Source organism: Schistocerca piceifrons, chromosome 4, assembly GCF_021461385.2.
Source record: "Schistocerca piceifrons isolate TAMUIC-IGC-003096 chromosome 4, iqSchPice1.1, whole genome shotgun sequence".
NCBI lineage: Eukaryota > Metazoa > Arthropoda > Insecta > Orthoptera > Acrididae > Schistocerca > Schistocerca piceifrons.
This window is the reverse complement of record NC_060141.1, coordinates 520,472,761-520,493,366: the sequence shown is the minus strand read 5'-3', so window position 1 is coordinate 520,493,366 and position 20,606 is coordinate 520,472,761. Positions and strand designations below refer to the sequence as shown.

The following is a 20,606-nucleotide window of genomic DNA, read 5'->3' as shown; positions in this document are numbered from 1 at the left end:
AATAGATCAAAAATCTGATCTTCTTTTCGTCTAGTCAGCGTGGAACATACTAGGTAGGACCGACCGAAGATACAAAGTAGAGTACCTTCTTTGGCAAATCCAGCAATTTCAGGCGAGACATCGCTCTTGTCTTTTGGGACTAATAACGTATCTAGCACAGTGCGTGATAAAACTGCTTACCTCTGATCCTGCACCCAGTGCAGACAGAAGAAGGAGAACACCTTTGGGAACGGTCCTAGCCTCCAGACGTCGGTTTCTTCAATACGCCGCGTGCCAATGTCCAGCTGACGGAAGCACAGACGTGGTCCGGAGAACCTGTCTGCAGCCTTGGCTACCATGGCGGGGCTGATGTCTACAGCAAGGACACTGACGCCTGGTGGCAGTCGCGGCAGCAGCTCTTGTGTCGTGACGTCACCAGCACCGCAACCAACGTCCAGCACAGTGCCTTGAGCGCACCGCCAGTCCAGCGCCGGCCACAGCTCCTGCAGCACCTTGTTCACGAACTGTTGCTGAAGGCTGCTCGATTTGGCGTACAACTCTGCGTCATCCATTTTACCTGTAAGATTACTCTCATTGTTGTTGCCATTATGAGTGAGTCTTTTACGTATAGTGAAAAATCAAGTTCCTTGGGTCCTTACAAATTTTTTCTACTTACTGTCGTTGGTATTATAGTTCTTGAGATGTTCGTTTATTTAACCTTTAGCCTTTAATTTTAATCCCACATCTGAACCTTCCTGTTATTTGGATCATTGCTACTTCGATTTACAAATTGAATAGTAGAGGCGACAGGTTACATCCCTGTATTACACCCTTTATAGTCCAAGTACTTCGTTCTTGGCCATCCACTCTTACTATTCCTTCTTGGCTCTTGTACATATTGTATATTTCACTTCTGTCCCTGTAGCATACCCCTATTTTTCTCAAAATCCGGTACATTTTGCACAATTTAAAATTATCGAATGGTTTTTCCAGGTCGACAAATCTTATGAATGTGTCTTCATTTTTCTATAGTCTTGCTTCTATTATCAGCCGCAACTCCGGAACTGCCTCGCTGGCGCCTCTACCTTTCCTGAAGCCAAACTGATCCTCATCTAATACATCCTCAATTTTCTTTTCCATTCTTTTGTATGTTATTCTTGTCAGCAACTTGGAGGCATCAGCTGTTAAGCTGATTGTACGATATATCTAGCAGTTGTCAGCTCTTGCAGGCTTCGGAACTGTGGGATGACATTTTTTTCCGAAAGTCAGATGGTATGTCGCCAGATTCACACATTCTACACACCAGTGTGTCATTTCCCACAGTAATTTCTACCTCATTTGATCCTTAGTCCTCCGGAGCTCTTAAAATCTGATTATAATGCTGGATCCCCTACCTCTTCCAAATAGACTGTTTTTTCTTCTGTCACATCAGACATATCTTTCCCCACGTGGAGGCCTTCAATGTACTCTTTCCATCTATCCGCTCTCTCCTCTGCATTTAACAGTGGCATTCCGATTGCATTCTTAATGTTAACACCCTTGCTTTAAATTTCACTGAAGGTTGTTCTGACCTTGCTAAGTGCTCAGCCAGTCCTCCTGAGAATCACTTCTTTTTAGATTTCTTCACATTTTATGCAACCATTTCGGCTTCGCTTTCCTCCACCTCCTATTTATTTCCCAGCGACTTTTATCTCTCTATTCCTGAATTTCCCTGAACATTTTTGTACTGCCCATGGTTTCTTTACAGTTACCTTGTTTGTTCCCATGTTATCCTTTCCAACTTGTCATTTCCCTTTTTAGAGATGGGCATTCCTGTACTTTTTTGTTATGGTTTTAGGGCGCAAAACTGCTACGGTCATTAGCTCCCGTTCTGTGACTTAGGAAAAGGTAAAAAAACGAAAATGGAAACCAGCAGCAATGGAAACGAAACTCAAAAAATTGGAGAAACTAAAAACAGAAGGAAAGCTTAAAAAACCACTATAGAATGGGGGTTAGTTGTCCCCAAAAAGAGCTTCAAATGACTGACGTCATCTCACTGGCACTAATAAACTCGAGAACGCGATCGGCTTTGCGCGTGTCATCTGCTAAAATGGAAGATATATCAGGCGACAGCTGTAGACGGGCGCGTAACGGAGTGAAATAGGGGCACTCAAGTAAAATGTGTCTTACCGTCCACAGCTGAGAGCAGTGGGGACAGAGTGGGGGAGGATCGCCGCTGAAAAGATGTCGATGACTAAAAAGACAGCGCCCTATCCGGAGTCTAGTTAAAATTACCTCCTCCCGACGACGCGTTCGGGAGGAAGAGGTCCAAGTACAGGGAAGAGCTTTCACGTCCCGCAATTTATTATTGGGAAGTGCCGACCAATGTGCGTGCCATAAAAGAGCAACACGACGACATAAAATTGTACGTAGATCGGTGAAGGGAATCATGCGAATAGCTGGCTGCAGAAGAGATGGTTGGTTGGTTGGGGTTTAAGGGACCAAACAGCAAGGTCATCAGTCCCTTGTATCAAATGTGGTCCATTCCGCTAATGTGACATCTCAGGAAAGTCAGAACAATAAAAGGGAAAAGGCTAAAAACGTAAAAAGGCAGTCATGTTGTCAATGGTAAAAAAATGAGGGAAGTCAGCAAGAAAACGAACCCAACGCTATGCTGAAGCAGCATTGGCAAGACCACCTGTGACTTAAAAGGTGCAACCGCTAGAATGTAGAAGTACGTATGGGAAAAGGAGACTAACCAAGCCTTAAAAAAAAAAAAAAAAAAAAAAAAAATAGAGGTAAAAACAGAGTACAAGATGAAGAAAAGAGGATCTCGGTCAGGGAGGTGAGTCGGGAATCTCCAAACACGGCTTACAGTGGGAGACACCCAAACACTCACCGCCCTGCCCCAACACCAGAGAGAGATTAATAACCTTAAAACTGAGAATAAAAACCACTTTCCCGGAGGAAACTGAGAACTAGAGAGACCATCTGGGAATCGTCAGTGAACATCAAAGGTAAAGTGTGGGGGAGTCTGTACTTAGCACGCAGAGCCAAAAGAAGGAGGCAGTCAACCAAAATGTGGGCGACTGACTGGAAGGCTCCACAACCACAAAGTGGGGGTGGCTCATCACGCAAAAGAAAACCATGAGTCAGCCTGGTATGGCCAATGCGGAGACGACACAGTGTGGCAGAGTCCTTTCGGGAGAGGCGAAAGGAAGAACGCCACGGGCCTCGTGTCACCTTAATCGCACGAAGTTTATTAGACAGGGGAGTACCCTCCCAAGAATTGGCCCATGACTGTGTGAAGTGGGATTTGTGTGAAGCCATTAATCCGCTGCAGGAGGGGTTACAGAAAACGGGGGGTAAGTGACTGCTGCCCCAGACAAACGATCAGCGAGCTCATTACCCAGGACACCCACATGGCCAGGGACCCAATGGAAGTCAATAGAACAAGCAGCACAGTGAATATCAGCGAGATGGTCATGGATGGCAGAGACCAAGGGATGGCGCGAAAAACACCGGTCAATAGCAAGATGGCCACTCATCGAGTCCATACATAACAAAACACGATTGATTTGGGACTGTTTAATAAAGGTAAGGGCCTGGGAAATTGCCATCAATTCCGCAGTAAACACCCCACATGTAGGTGGCAGCAGATGATTTTCCGTTCCAACTGAGGACGTGAAGGCATACCCCACATGATCAGCAGATTTAGAGCCATCAGTGTAAAAAACAACATCCCGAATCTCCCATAAAATTTGGCGGAAAAAGGAATGGAACACCATCGGGGGGGATGGAATCTTTCGGACCTCGGCGGAGATCCATCCGAATTCGAGGCCGAGGAACTAACCAAGGGGGGGGGGGTGGAGGGGAGAGAGCGAGGAAGACGGGACAAAGAAGGAAGCAGAAAATCACGGCAAAGAGACGCAAGGCGGAGCCCAACCAGTAAACCCGCCCGAGGGCGGGAGTCGGGTGGGCGACGTCCATGGTCTACGAACAGGATAGAATAGGAAGGATGAGTGGGAGAGGAACGGATAGTGAGGGCATAAGACACCAGAAGCTGGGACCGCCGAACAGAAAGGGGAGGCGGATCCCAGTTTCAACCAGGAGACTATCAACAGGGCTAGTAGGGAAGGCACCGGTGGCCAAACGGATACCATGATGGTGGACTGGATCCAGCATGTGCAGTGTGGAAGGAGAAGCTGAACCATAAACTTGACAACCATAGTCCAAGCGAGACAGAACTAGAGCACGATAAAGGCAGAGGAGGAGGGAATGGTCCGCACCCCAAGAGGAGTGGGCAAGGAAGCGAAGGACATTGAGTTTACGGAAACAACCTACCTTCAGAAGTCTGTTATGGGGCAGCCAAGTGAGCCTGTATGTCGTAAAGAAGACCCAGGAAACGAAACTGTGGGACCACAGGCAATCGTTGTGCATCGAGATAGAGCTCTGGATCAGGGTGGATCGTAGTATGGCGACAGAAGTGGACCACCCGCGATTTTGAAGGAGAGAATTGAAACCCATGTGAGAGGGTCCATGCAGAGGCACGCCGTATAGCTCCCTGGAGCTAACGTTCTGCAGATGCCATCGAGGAGGAACGAACCCAAATGTAGAAATCATCCACATACAGGGCAGAGGCGAGCAAAGGACCGACAGAGGCCACAAGTCCATCGATAGCAATGAGCAAAAGAAGGACACTGAAGACAGAACGCTGTAGGATGCCCGTCTCCTGGCTCCATGGAGAACTAAAAACAGTACCAACTCGAACTCTGAATGACCGATGGAACAGGAACTGGCGGATAAAAATCGGGAGTGAGCCCCGAAGGCCCCACTGATGAAGGGTAAGTAAGATGTGATGGCGCCAGGCTGTGTCATAGGCCTTGCGAAGGTCAAGAAACACTGCAACCAAATGGCGGCGCTGGGAAAAAGCCTGCCGAACTGCGGATTCCAAGAAAAGTAAATGATCGATTGGAGACCGTCCATCTAGAAAGCCACACTGTAAGGGGGCAATAGATCCCCAGATTCGAGGACCCAATTGAGCTGACGAGCTACCATCCGTTCAAGTAACTTACAAACAACATTGGTCAAACTAATTGGCCGATAGCTGTCAACAGATAGGGGGTTCTTACCAGGCTTAAGGACAGGAACCACAATGCTATCCCTCCACTGAGAAGGAAAGTCACCCTGGAGCCAGATACGATTAAACACCTGAACATGATGTTGCTGTTGTGGAGCACTGAGATGTTGAAGCAGTTGGTTATGAATGGAATCTGGGCCAGGGGCCGTATCATGAGAAGAAGATAGAGCAGAAAGAAATTCTCATTCAGTAAAAGGTTCGTTGCAAGATTCTGACTCACAAGTGGTGAAACATAAGGTGGAAGCTTCAGCCTGCTGTTTCTGGTGAAGGAAAGGAGCTGGATAGATGTTCTACAAGAACTAATGGGTCCATACAAATGCCATCTGGGAGGTGAAGGCCTGGGAGGGTGGACTGCCGATGGCAACCTTGGAGAGAGCGAAGTGTAGCCCATACCCGTGACAGAGGGACAGTAGAACCAAGGGAAGAAACGAATCGTTCCCAACATACCCGCTAGCTCTCTTTGATTAAATAATGGGCTTTAGCGCAGAGGCGTTTAAAGGTAGTCAGGCTGGCTACGGATGGGTGCCTCTTAAAGTGTTGCAAAGCTCGACGGCGACCACGGATGGCAATGGCCGTACTCCACCATGGGACCTGCCGGCGACGAAATGGTCCAGATGAGCGCGGGACAGCAAGGCTAGCAGCGCGAAAAATCGCATCAGACACGTCACGTAGGACATCATCAATACAACCCGACAAAGAGGGAGAAAACACGACCTGTGCAGTGTATAGAGGCCAAACGGCGCGTTGGAAAGACCAACGATGTAACCTGTCCATCGGGAAGTGGGAAGGGAGCAAGATAATCAACGTGAAATGGTCGCTATCACAAAGGTCATCGTGTGGCAACCAGTTTAATGAAGCGAGGAGAGAGGGAGAAGAAAGAGAAAGATCAATGGCAGAAAAGGTACCATCACCAGCACTGAAATGAGTAGGGGAGCCATCATTAAGAAGGCAATAAACTGGTCTATGAAAAGACCTCGTCTGGATGGAAAGGCACTGCCCCACAAGGGATGATGAGCATTAAAATCCCCAAGGAGATGGAAGGGAGGAGGAAGTTGCTGAAGAAGGGCAGTTAAGGCAGCAGGTGTAAGATTCCTGTCAGGAGGCAGATAAAGATTGCAAACCGTGAGCGCAGAGTCTAACAGCAGCCACTTCCAATGTAGTTTGAAGAGGAATCCATGTGCTAGCAATGTCTGCACGGAGCAACGTACAAACGCCACCAAAAGCCCGCAGGGGTTCTACCCAATTTCGACAGAAAACACAGTACCCACGGAGGGTGGGTGAGTGAGCATCATTAAAATGAGATTCCAGGAGAACCACACAAGCTGCAGAGTAAGACGAAAGAAGGGATTTCAATTCCGGAAGGTGACGATAGTATCCATTACAATTCCATTGGAGAACCACAGAACGATGATTTAAATGGGGGCTGAACACGCTAAAGCCAATCATACCGCCGGGCCCCCACCTGTCACCGACAAGGAGAGGGTGACATCCATGAACGACAGGTCAGAATTCGGTTGTGAAGTCGGGGCTGGGACCTCCGGTGACACCAGAGGCTCTTTGTCCCAGGACTTATGTTTCTTCTTCTTTTCAGGCTGAGATCGAGGAGGACTGTGTGGCATAAATGAGCCAGCTGCAGCAAGATCAGGAACAGAAAGAGACCGAGTGACCTGGGGGCCGACAGACCGTGGCTCTCGTGATTGTCGCGCGGCAGCAGACCTTTGGCCTGGAAAGTAATGGGAAGGGGCATCCCAGGAGAGGCGCCCTTGACCGGCAGACGCCGAAGGAGTGGGACACTTCTCCGGCTGGGGAGGGGGAGCAGCCTCCAGAGGAGAAGGCGTGGGAGTCACAGGGGAAGGGGGAGGAGAGGGGTCCGGGATTGGGGTAAGGAAGGGGGAGGAAGGGGTGAAGATGTAACTAGACGACATGGACACAGGGTGAAGACGTGTATACTTCTTAGGAGCCTCTGTGTAGGTTAAACGATGGAGGGACTTATACTCCTGTATCTTCTTTTCCTTCTCATGTACTGGGCAATCTGGTGAAAGTGGAGAATGACTGCCATGACAATTTACACACATAGGAGGGGGAACACAGGGACTCCCCTCATGGAGTGAACGTCCACAGTCACCACAGAGAGGGGCCTGAGAACAGCAGTAAGACATGTGTCCAAAACGCAAGCACTTAAAGCACCTCATAGGAAGTGGGATTTACGGCTTCACATCATATCGATAAGCCATAAACTTAACTTTATCAGGGAGGGTATCCCCTTCAAAGGCCAGGATAAAGGCACTAGTATCAATGCGATTGTCTTTAGGATCCTTCTGAACATGCCAAACAAAGTGAACACCCCACCGTATGAGATTGTCCCGAAGTTCCTCATCAGTTTGAAGGATAAGGTCTCTGTGAAAAATCACATCTTGTACCATTTTTAGAGACTGGTGGGGGGGGGGGGGGTAATGGACACAGGAATTGTGCCAAGATGGGTACACATACGAAGGGCTGCAGATTGGGCAGCTGAAGCAATTTTGATCAGCAACAATCCTGACTGCATCTTGCTCAGGGAGTCCACTTCGCCAAACTTGTCTCCATTGTGTTCCACAAAGAATAAAGGTTTGTTATTGGTTAAAGTATCCCCATCAGTCCTGGTGCAAACCAGATAATTGGGAAAGGTTTCGCCCCTAGCCGACGGGCCTGACCCTCTTCCCAGCAGGTAGCCATGGAAGGGAAGGCCGAAGGGGCAAGAGAAGCAGCACTTGAAGCAGCAGTTCCAAGCAGAGAGACAGCCGCAGAAGAACGGCCAGAGTTTTGGCCCCGTATGCGTTTCATTTGCATTGCGTCGCCCTGATACCACCCACTCCGAGCAGGGGCTCTCCTCATGGCCGCCACCCAGCCACAGCAAGGGCCGTTTGGCACAGCGGCCATTGCCGGGAGTTCCGATGCTCCAGGATGACGAGCAACCACTCGAAGGCATGCATGAGGAGGTCACAGCTCATGTATCAGAAGTATGATCCCTTTGTGTTCAGGGGGCTCAACCAAAACGGTACATAGCGACCCCACCACATGGGCTGGCTACCGTGCTGGCTATGCACCCTACAATCAGACAACGACGTGAAAGAAAAGGTGGAATGTACTAGGAGGGCGCACATCAGAGACACTAGGTAAGGTGCTCTTCGCCAAATGGCTCACACTACGGAGGAGAAATTTTGTAATGGAGGTCAAACCCTAGAGGGGGACCCGGGAATGCCAAAATGAGAAGATAATTACGCAACAAAGCCGAATTGTAAAACCAACAGAACCAGGAGGATAGCGGGGACCAACATATGCAAGGACACCAAGAGAGGGAGAGGGCGACGGGAAATGGAAGGGGGAAATGGAGAAATGGAGGGGGGAAATGGTGGGAAATGGGGGGGGAATTGGGGGGGGGGAAATGGGGGGGGGGAAATGGGGGGGGGAATGGGGGGAAGGAAAAGAAAATGCAGCCCTGCAGAGAAAGAAGGCTGCAATAGCTTGGGGCCCCGTGCTCGCCACGCACATATCCACAGAAGAGTTGTGGGCCCCCTGGGGGGCTGAAGAAGAGAGACTGCAGCCTTGGCTGCTATATCGGTCGCCTCATTGCCACAGATACCAAGGTGTCCTGCGATCCAGAGGAACGCCACAGAGACGCCCTCCAAGTGAAGCAAGTGTAGGCAGTCCGGAATCAAGTGGACCAGAGGGTGGACAGGGTAGAGAGATTGAAGACAGAGGAGACAGCTGAGAGAATCTGGACAGATAACATACTGTATCCGCTGATGGCGATGGGTGTATTGGACAGCCTGGAGAACAGCGTAAAGCTCCACAGTATAAACCGAACACTGGGCGGGAAGCCGAAATCGATTTGGGGTGTCGCCAACAATATAGGCACTCCCTACACCAACCGATATTTTTGAGCCATCAGTTTAAATAAATGTGGCTTCCTTCATTTGTGCACATAGAGCAGCAAATGCCCGACGATAAATAAGTGAAGGGGTAACATCCTTGGGAAACTGACAAAGCTCACAGAGCAGGCAGATCCAGGGTCGGAGCCAAGGCGGTGCTGTACCCCAAGTTGTCAAGAAAGTTTTAGGAAAGCGGAAGGAAAGAGAATGGAGCAATTGACGGAAGCGGACTCCCGGTGGTAGTAGGGAGGAAGGGCGGCCTGCATACCCTAAGTCAAAGGAGGCGTCGAAAAAATGTCATGGGCCGGATTAGCAGGCATGGAAGACAGATGGCTAGCATAACGACTCATAAGGACAGCTCGCCGATTGGACAGCGGAGGTTCAGCAGTCTCAGCATAAAGGCTTTCCACAGGGCTGGTGTATAAAGCTCCAGACACTAAACGTAATCCACAGTGGTGGATAGAGTCGAGACGCCGAAGAATACACGGCCGAGCAGAGGAGTAGACTATGCTTCCACAGTCCAATTTCGAGCGCACTAAGGCGCGGTAGAGGCGGAGAAGGACCACTCGGTCCGCTCCCCAGGAGGTACCATTCAGGACACGGAGGGTGTTGAGGGATCGCAGACAGCGAGCCGAAAGATAGGAAACGTGCGAGGACCAGCACAGTTTTCTGTCAAACATAAGACCCAAGAATTTAGCGACGTCCGAAAACGGAAGGTTGACAGGTCCTAGATGTAACGAAGGTGGAAGAAACTCCGTACGTCGTCAAAAATTAACACAGACGGTCTTACTGGGAGAAAAGCGGAAGCCTGTTTCGATGCTCCAAGAGTGGAGGCAATCGAGACACCCTTGAAGACGTCGTTCAAGAAGGCTGGTCCGATGAGAGCTGTAGTAGATCGCAAAATTGTCCACAAAGAGGGAGCCCGAGGCATCAGGAAAGAGACAATCCATAATTGGATTTATGCCAATGGCAAACAGTACAACACGTAGCACGGAGCCCTGGGGTACCCCGTTTTCTTGGGAGGAAGTACAGGAGAGAGTAGTGTTCAGCTGCACTGGAAATGTGCGCTCTGCCATAAATTCGCGAAGAAAAAGAGGCAGCCGACCTCGAAAGCCCTAAGAGAACAGTGTGTGGAGGATGCCTGCCCTCCAACCGGTATTGTATGCTATCTCCAGATCAAAAAATGTTGCTACTCTTTGGCGTTTCCGGAGAAAATTGTTCATAATGTAAGTGGAGAGAGAAACAACATGGTCAACTGCAGAACGATGCTTTCGGAAGTCGCACTGGGCAGGTGTTAAAACACTGCGGGACTCCAGCCACCAAGCTAAACGGCAATTCACCATTAGCTCCAAAACCTTTAATACACCACTCGTGAGAGAAATGGGGCGATAGCTAGAGGGGAGATGTTTGTCCTTTCCAGGTTTCGGAACTGGAACGACGATAGCTTCCCGCCATCGTCTGGGGAAGGTACTGTCGGTCCAAATTCGATTATAAAGGCGAAGGAGGTATGATAAACGCAGCAACATTTGGATGTGGATACCATCCGGTCCTGGGGCGGAGGAGCGAGAAGAAGAGAGTGCATGTTGGAGTTCCCGCGTGGAGAAAACAGTATATGTAACTTTCGCGATTTTGAGAGGAGAAAGCAAGAGGTCGCACTTCCGCTGCACGTTTCTTTGGGAGAAACGCTGGCGGGTAATTTGAAGAGCTCGAAATCTCAGCAAAGTGTTGACCCAATGAGTTAGAAATTTCGACGGGGTCCACTAATGTATCATGCGCGACAGTGAGCCCAGAGACTGGGGAGAAACTAGGCGCGCCAGATAACCGTCGAATCCGACTCCATACTTCCGAGAAGGGTGTGAAGGTGTTAAATGAGCTAGTAAAGAAGTCCCAGCTTGCCTTCTTGCTATCGCGGATGACGCGACGGCATCGCGCACGGAGCTGCTTATAGCGGATACAGTTGGCCAAAGAGCACGTCGCCGCTCACGTATTGCGTCACGGCATGCCTCGTTCCACCAAGAAACTGGGGGGGGGGGGGGCGCCGGGGCAATTCGGAGGTGCGTGGTATTGAACGTTCCGCAGCTGTAAGAATAACGTCTGTAATATGAGTGACCTCATCGTCGACGCTAGGAAACAGACGGTCATCGAATGTTGCTAGTGACGAATAAAGTGTCCAATCGGCTTGGGCAAACTTCTAGTGTTGCGGGCGCATATATGGCAGTTGTAGCTGCAATCGAAGGACACATGGACAGTGGTCACTCGAGTGTGTATCATCAAGGACGAACCATTCGAAGCGCTCAGCTAGCGGAACAGTACCGACCGAAAGGTTCAAATGAGAGAAATTTGTCGTGGAGGCAGACAAAAATGTGGGGTCCCCAGTGTTGAGGAAAACAAGATCCGCTTGGTGGAAAACGTCTATCAATAGTGAGCCACGCGGATAAGGATGTGGAGATCCCCAAAGCGAGTGGTGGGCATTGTAGTCCCCAACCAGCAAATAGGGGTGTGGAAGCTGACCAAGAAGATGAAGGAGATCAGCTCGTGCCATTGGTGTGGACGATGGAATGTATACAGTACAAAGAGAGAAGGTGTATCAAGAAAGGCAAAGGCGGACAGAGAACAGCTTGGAAGGAAGTGTTTAAGGGGATTGGGTGATAATGGAGAGTATCTTGGAGAAGATTCATAAGTCCTCCTGTGCTGGAGTGCCTTCAACAGAGGGGAGATCAAATCCGACTGACTGAAAATGGGGGGAAAACAAAGCGGCCGTGGGGACGCAGCTTTGTTTCCTGAAGACAGAAGATGACCGGCGAGTAGTATCGTAAGACGATCGACCATCCCGATTGGCTCGAATGCTGCGGATATTCCAATGGATAATGGACATAGGGTGGACAGAAAATGGAATAATGTGGCCAATGTTGCTGTCAACGACTGCTCAGAGCTTGCGACCGACAGCGTGGAACGGCATTCAGCCGAAGGCAGAAGATCCTGATCCATAGGTTGTTCAGGAGCAGCTCCTGCCACCAGCGATCGGCCGGTTGATCGGCCGCCAGCAGTGCGCCTCGGCGACACAGAAGACGGCCGAGGGCGGCTACCGCCAGGTGGTGCGGTAGATGAGACACGCCGTGGCAGAGAAGGAGAGGAACTGGGTTTCTTATTAGCCTTCTTGGAAACAGGATATTTAGATGAAAGAGGAACCGATGGTTATGAAGTTGGGGTACGTAAAAAATCTTCACAAGTAAGGTCTTTTTTGGAAGTCAGGCTGTTGGGCTCGAGATTTAACAGAACCCGATGAAGGGTGAGCCGTAGAGTGAGCAGGCGAATGTGGGGAGGTTGAACGGGCGATCTTTGCGCTGGCCGATCTGACGACTGTGGCACTAAAGGTGAGATCACAAGTATGCGTGGCCACCTCCTTTGCTGGCCGAGAAGAGGCAAGGACAGTGCTGTATTTACCTGTCTGAGACACAGTGGGGACTGGCGAATAATTTTCGAGCAGCAAAGGTAGACACCTTCACTCTGATTTCCTGAATGAGCTTCTCGTCTTTAAAAATGGGGCAATCTCTAGAGGAAGCAGCGTGGTCAACCATACAGTTGATGCAACGCGGGGATGGAGGTGGACAAGCACCCTCATGGGCATCCTTGCCATACGTAACACATTTGGCCGGATTGGAACAGGACTGGCTGGTATGATTGAACCGCTGACACCGATAGCAATGCATAGGGTTTGGGATGTAAGGGCGAACGGAAATTATCTCATAGCTCGCTTTTATGTTCGATGGGAGGTGAACTCTGTCAAATGTCAGAAGACAGTACAGGTTGGAACGATGTTCATGTCAACCCTTTTCATGACTACGAACAGCCGTTACGCCCTGGTCCGACAGGTAGTGTCGAATTTCCTCGTCGGACAATCCGTCGAGGGAGCGTGTATAAACGACCCTACGTGAGGAATTTAAAGTGTGGTGCGCTTCCACCCGGACAGGGAAGGTGTGGAGCAGTGAAGTACGCAGCAGTTTTTGTGCCTGGAGGGCACTGACTGTTTCTAACAACAAGGTGCCATTTCGTAATCTGGAACAAGACTTTACAGGACCTGCAACTGCGTCGACACTTTTCTGAATAATGAAAGGGTTGACCGTGGAGAAGTCGTGACCTTCGTCGGACCGAGAAACAACAAGGAACTGTGGCACTGATGGAAGAACTGTCTGTGGCTGAGACTCTTGGAACTTACGCTTGTGAGCAGACATAGTAGAAGATGAGGAAACCATTGCGGAAGTATCCCCCATGATTACCGGCGTCTCCGATGGCGCGCTCCTCCCTTGTGGGGGCCCTAACTGAGGGCACTCCTGCCTTAGGTGATTGTTCACACCTCAGGTCACACCTCCTGAGAAACCGACAGAGGGACCAATCAGCACTTTCGGAAGGTATCAGCTCGGGTAATCACCCCTCCCTGGGCCTGGCCGTTACCAGGGGGTACGTACGTGTCCTACCTGTCTACCTGGGGCGGGGAATTACACGTTACCCCGTCACCGGCTACACATGGAAACGCGTGGGTCGGCCTTCAGACACGCACAGGGAGGAAAAAAGGGAAAGGGAAAAACAAAGAAAGGGAAAGGAAAGAAGAGGTCTCAAACGCCGCAGCGGAGAAAAGGATGAAGAGAAGAGGTAAGGAAAAGAGAAGGACAAAGGAAGGATGAAGACTTACAAGCGCAGAAAGCGAAGAATGTGTTACATTTTCGAGCGTCCGTCTCTGGACCTAGGCACTAAACATACTCCCAGAGGGGGAGAAAGGGAACGAAAGAGGCAGTGGTGAGGGGGGGGGCGAAGAAGGGGGATGGGGAAGGATGCGGAAAAGGATGGTATGCAGACCAGAAAGGAAGGAGGGCCACATTAGCTCGGGGTCCTGTGCTCGCTACGCATGTATCCACAAAAGAGTTGTCGACCACCTGGGGGGGGCATTCCTGTTGATCTGTACTTCATATTGAGATATTCCTTATTGCTTTATCTACAGCCTTAGTGAACTTCAAACCGTATCTCGTCATTCGTTGGTACTTGTGTATCCCACTGCTTTGGGTACTGATTCCTCCTGACTAATCTCTTAAACTTCAGCCTAATCTTCATCACTACTACCTTTTGATCAGAGTCTGTATCTGCTTTTTGGTAAACCTTACAGTCCAGTATGTGGTTTCGGAATCTGTCTGATCACGATGTAATGTAACAAACCTTTCCACATCACCCAGCCTTTTCCAAGTATACCTCATCCTCTTCTCATTCTTGAAGAGTGTTAACTCTAACTATCTGAACCTTTTTCCCGAACTCAGTTGGTATTCTCTCCTCTCTCATTACTTGCACCAAACGCATACTCTCCTGTAACCTTTTCTTCTACACCTTCCCTGAAACTACATTCAAATACCCCATCTCTCTAAGATTTTTATCTGCCTTTACGTACTGCATTACCCTTCCAATATCCTCACGTATTTTATCTCTTCGTCTTCAGCTTGCGAAGTCGGTACGTATACCTGACTTATCGCCTTCCGGGTTGGTTTGCTTTCGATTCTGTTAAGAACATGCCGTAACTGTTCACAGTAGTATACTGTCATACCTTCCTATTCTTAGCGAATCTTACTCCCGTTATACCATTTTCTGCTACTGTTGATATTACCCTATAGTCATCTCACCAAAAATCATGCCTTCTTTTCATTACACTTCACTGATCCCTACTATATCTAGATTGAGCTTTTGCATTCTCCTTTTCAGATTTTTCACGTTTCCTTACCGCATTATAGCTTCTAACATTCCAAGTCCCGACTCTGAGAACGTTATCCTTTCGTTGAATAACCAACTTTTTGTCACCTTGCCCTTGGCAGTCCCCTCGAGGAGATCAGAAGGGAGGACTATTCTGGACTCTTTTGCCAATGGAGAAATCATCATGGAACTTTTTGAATTACAGGCCACATGTCCTGTGGATAAAGTTGTGTATCTAATGCAGTGGTTTCCATTGCCTTCTGCATCTTCATGCCGTTGATCACTGGTGGTTCTTCCGCCTTTGGAGGCAGTTTCCCCACCTCAAGTACAAGAGAGTGCCCTGTATGAACTGCTTATGAACACACAATCAAAGACGGTAACAGTGAGAGATGTGTCATTTTGAAAGACAATGTCAGCGTCGATACCTCAGAAAATAAATAAATCAACTTAGAACATATTTTGAGATGACACACTTTTCAAGCACAAATTAAATATTATCCCATCTACATTGTCTGTAAAACTCAGTGAAATATATGTTTATCGTAATATAAGCAAAATCATTATGAAAATATTACTTTTTAAGCCTTGCAAACACGATAAGACATCAAAATACGCCTAACGCAGGACTTGTCTGATCATCCGCCGTTGGTACAAATGCTAAACAAATGTTGCAACACGTATTAAAAGGCTGTTATTCTCTATAACGATTAGATATGTAGCTGCAGTTGTGGAAGTTGTGTTCTAAAATTTAGTGGGTCACTATGGGAAATGTGAGATTCTACTAACCCATGATGCTGTTTCAGCAGAAATGTATGCGTAATATCAAGCCCTCAACCACATTTCTCATGTTAGAATTTCCAATAAGCAAAGCCTGAACAAAATTGCTGTAAATATTACGAGGTATGGATGTAGGTTGCAGTAAGTACTGGGAGATGAAGAAGCTTGCACAGGATAGAGTAGCATGGAGAGCTGCATCAAACCAGTCTCAGGACTGAAGACCACAACAACAACAACAACACTGCAGTGAAGAATGACAGTTCTGGTTTGCAGAGAAGATGGTGCTGACCATTACATTCCTTAACAGTAATTAAAAGGGAAGAGCCAAGTCATTGTATACATACCCAAATAGTCTGGCACAGGGATCAAACACGATCCATTCTGTAGAGGTCTCCATCCTGGTAACATTTTCTGTAGCCAAGGAAGACGTAAAAGTTTCCTGTAGGTGCCTATCTGGACACTATACAATCTAAAAGCTAGTTTCCAACAACATTGCACACTCCTGAGCTTGGTATTTGACGTACTGTATAAATATAATAAGGAAGTTTTACTCTACAATTGGCAGTCATCCATGTTAACCAGTCATGCCCCAGCTGTCTTATCTCAGGGTATAAATCTAGGTGTCACCGAAAATACGAGACGTCGCGTCCAAGAGAACATAACATTCCGCCTGAGTAACTTTGTAGAACACCGAAGCAGGCAGGCCCTGTTAACGTAGATTTGTAGCACAGTATCAGGAGAACATTACGTGAAACCCAGGTGAGGCGTGTATAAATTAATGACGTATCACATCTCGCAAAGAAATGATGGCAAGCAACAACATAACGAAATAATTTAATGATGAATTCCACGAGTTGTGTGTGCCAAATCACGACGGACAGATGCTACCGCTGACGGTATTGTGGAGAACAGTCATACCCTGCAAAGACTCCGTCCTCAACAAATCCCATCTTCCACTCTGACCACCTCAAAATACCACGTATTACTTTTGGCCCTGATACCTCCCTAACTCCTTTCAGCATCATTTCCACATCCGAGAAACACCAGCATCCTCGCCATCCCCCCACCTCCACTGCCTGATAAAGAAAGGCCCTCGGATCACATCAGAGGTAATGGTTTCCAAACAGTTGTAATCCTGCTTTAGAGCTCCGTACAACCCACCATATCTACAAAGACTCAAATGCCCCCTACCTCATGCTAGTCTTCATTGAGTCTGCCCCTCCCTCGATCACCTGCTCAAAGAGGGAGCCTGATTGACAACTGCCAACATTAAGTCGAACCCTCCAACCCCCCCTTCCGTCCTACCATTGCCAAAACTACGTTGTTTATAATGACCGCCTCACTCCCGAGTCCCTCCATCTGTCCTCATTTTAGAGACCCACTTCTTCAAACACTGTCCCAACCTCACCTCCCACCTGCAATAATACCCATCCTAGCTACTTAAAAGTGCAGGGCTAAACCTCACCTGTTAAATCAGAATTAACAGTCCCAACCTACCCATCCTAATAATTCACTCTGCCTAATTCCCAATCCAAAGACATTAACAGATTCTTCACCACTGCCCTCCAAAATATCCACTCCGTCTAACAACTGCGTGCCTTACAACAAATTTCTCTTGCCACTTGCTCTGTTTTCCATCAACATCCGGACCACTTACTCCCAAAACCAAATCCATTTTAAGAGCTTTCAGCATTGCAGCGCGTCAGCAATCGTAAGTATCGAAATAATTATGAAATATCCGCCTCGATTGCACAAACTACCTGATGTTTACCTATGTTTCTTCAAGAACAAATATAAAACAGCTTGCCTAAATTGGCATAGTCAAAGGCTAAAATCAACACCTATAGCGGCAAGACCCCATACAAAATTTTTACAAATATGCGGTACATATGTATCAAGTCAGTGTTACTTATCTCAACCTTGTGTGTGCTGCCTTGCACCAGCCAACGTACGAAGGCCACAGGCTCTCTCGGTGGAGATCCTACGATCTCCTGTCGCTAGTCTAACCCCACAGTGGTGCACAGGGTCGAGTAAATGCAAACCTGAAGGTGCTGCCGAACCATAAACCACACTCCCATAGTCAATTCGGCATTGTACAAGGTCTCTATAGAGTAGCAACAGCATAGATCGATATGAACCCCAATTGGTGTCGCTCAGGCAACGGAGGGCATTGAGATGCTGCAAGCACTTCTGCTTAAGATGACGAAGATGAGGGAGCGAGTGATGAGAGATGTTTAATCTGGCTGTGGATCCGATCAGGCCCAGGAGCTGTGTCGGGGCAATGTGCAAGGGCACTGAAGAGCTTCCACCCTGTAAATGGGGGTTAGAGGCTTCACTGCGGCGTGTAGTGAATGAGAGGACGTCCCCTTCCACCTGCAGATTGAGTGGGTGAAAGGCCTAGGGAGGGGGAGGAGAGGGAATTCTCCGACACAGACGCTCGAGTAAAGTGTTTGGCAATCGCGTTTGCGTCGGTAGATAACAAACCATTTATGGTAACACTGGGGACACCTGCTGGAGCCTAATTCCCGAAAAGACATTTGATCTGTGCCCAGAGTTGGAAGGTGACGTATGGCACCCAATGGTCGAGACTTATCTCTCCCAACACTCCTGCTTCCGTCGTTTGGTATGTAGGCGAACACGGGCATGGAGCTGTTTAAAGGCTATGAGGTGCTCCAGGGAAGGGTGCTGCTTATGCCACTGTACAGCTCGCCGACGCTCCTTAATTGCTTCAGCGACTTCCAGTGACCCCAAGGGACTGCCTTACGCCTCAGGCACGTACAGAGCGAGGGATCACGCTTTCTGCCGCAGAACCAATTGTTGTAGTCACCTGCTCAACCATCACATCGATGCACATCATGTTACCGTGTGGTGGAGATTCAACGGTGACAGCAGAGGTGAAAGTTTGCCAGTCCGCCTTGTTTAAAGCCCATCTGGGCAGGGGTCTGTGGTCCTGACGTTGGGGCAGTGACAGGAAGGTGGGGAAGTGGTCACTAGCACACAGATCATCATGTGCTCTCCAGTGGATAGATGGGGGAAGTCCTGGGCTGCTAATTGATAAGTCAATGGCCGAGTAACTACCATGAGGCACACTGAAACGTGTGGCAGCCCCAGTGTTTAGGAGACGGAGGTCGAACTGAGACCGTAAAGTTTCGACATCTCTGCCTCGGCCAGGAAGCATGGTGCCACCCCACAAGGTGTTATGGGCATTAAAATCTTCCGAAAGTAGGAAAGGTTTAAGGAGTTGATCAATTAGGCAGCATCCACAGGTAATGCACCATGTGGAGGAAGATATACATTGTGGACAGTTATTTCCTACGACGTCCTTATTCTGACAGCCACAGCTTCAAGAGGGGTTTGAAGGGGCACAGGATCATTACAGACTGAGTTTAGGACATAAACGCAAACTCCACCTGACGCTCGATTATAGTTGCTACATTTCTTGTAATATCCCTTATAGCTGCTGAGGGCAGGGTCCGCATTGCCACGAACCAGGTTTCCTGGAGGGAAACGTAGATATCATGTGTAAAGCTTAACAGCTGCCATAGCTCAGCCAGGCGGTGGAAAAAAGCGCCGCAATTTCACTGGAGGATGACATCGTGAGACTGGGAAAGCATGGAACATTCAATGAGGCAGTTTACGCCTCAGTCACCTGCTGTCACTGACTTACTGCCTGAGCAGTCTATATCCATTGTGTCTGGGGGTCTGGCGAGATCTAGGTCAACAGTGGATGCCAAAATCTCCACCCCACCCTCAGATGCATAGCTTGTAGGTAGGCAGTGGTGTGGGTGCCACCGTTATTTCCTTTGTCTTAGAGGTTTTCTTTTTCGGTTTCTCTCGCTGTTTCTTGGGTTCCCTGGCTGGGAGGACTTCACTGGCTCAGTTTCCAGGAAATAGGATGAGTGTGAAGCCCTAAGACCAGCTGCTTTTGGGCTCTTCAGCCACTGGCAGGTGTCTTCTTTCCCACTAGCAGAAACCTGGGAAGGGAGTGACCCTAGCGAGAGAAGCCAAATAAGACTTACGCTTCTCTGGTTTAGAAGTGGGGAAGGACATCCCCGATAGTTGGGGGGGGGGGGGGCGTGTTGATCCTGAAGTAGGTGGTGCAGGGACAACAGGGAGGGAAATGCCCCCCCCCCCCCCCATCAAAGGTGCCGGTGTAGTCTTCCAGTTCTGAGAGGTGACTTGGGCTGGTGGAGCTGATGGTGCCAGAAGTGTTGAAGCGTCGTCTAAGACGGTATCATAGGCACAGGATGCAGGCATTCAAAATTTCTCTTAGCCTCACTGTAGGTCAGTCGGTCCAGGGTATTGTACTCCATAATTTCCCTTTCTTTCTGGAGAATCCTGCAGTCCGGCGAGCAAGGCAAATGGTGCTCTCTGCAGTTGACACAGATGGGAGGCGGGGCACATGGAGTATTGGGATGTGATGGACGTCCACAATGTCGGCATGTGACTAAGTACAGTGGGAAAACATATGGCCGAACTTCCAACACTTAAAGCACTTCATCGGGGGAGTGATATAGGGTTTTACATCAGAGTGGTAGACACTTGGGCAATGTATCACCCTCAAAGGCCAAGATGAAGGCATTGGTGGCAACCTGATTATCCCAAAGACTCCAGTGGACATGCTGAACGAAATGTACACCTCGCCACTCTAAATTGGCGCACAGCTGATCATCGGACATCAAAAGAAGGTCCCTGTGAAATATGATACCCTGGATCATATTTAAGCTCTTATTAGGCGTGATGGTTACAGAATATCCCCCATCTTGTCACAACGTCTGTGAGTGGGCAGAGACTGCTGTTTTGATCAAGACTGACCCAGATCTCATTTTGTACAAGTCCTCCACCTCCCCAAACTTGTCCTCTGAATGCTCAACAAAAAACTGAGGCTTGATTGTCTTGAAAGATTCCCCAAGAGCTCTAGAACATACAAGGTACCGGGGTGAATAAGATCCACTGCCATCCTTAGCCTGATATTCAAAAAAAAATGGTTCAAATGGCTCTGAGCACTATGGGACTTAACGTCTATGGTCATCAGTCCCCTAGAACTTAGAACTACTTAAACCTAACTAACCTAAGGACATCACACAACA

The 20,606-nt window shown here is 48.7% G+C and overlaps 1 protein-coding gene across 1 annotated transcript in view; it reads right to left on the bottom strand.

The window, feature by feature from the left end:
- LOC124795526 (juvenile hormone acid O-methyltransferase-like) overlaps positions 1-20,606 on the bottom strand; it is an 80,141-nt gene that overhangs the window by 40,757 nt on the left and 18,778 nt on the right. The window contains exon 2 of the mRNA XM_047259597.1: positions 181-556. Within this exon, the coding sequence (XP_047115553.1) occupies positions 181-551 (371 nt within the window). The 5' untranslated portion in view covers positions 552-556. The remainder of the gene's footprint in view (positions 1-180; positions 557-20,606) is intronic.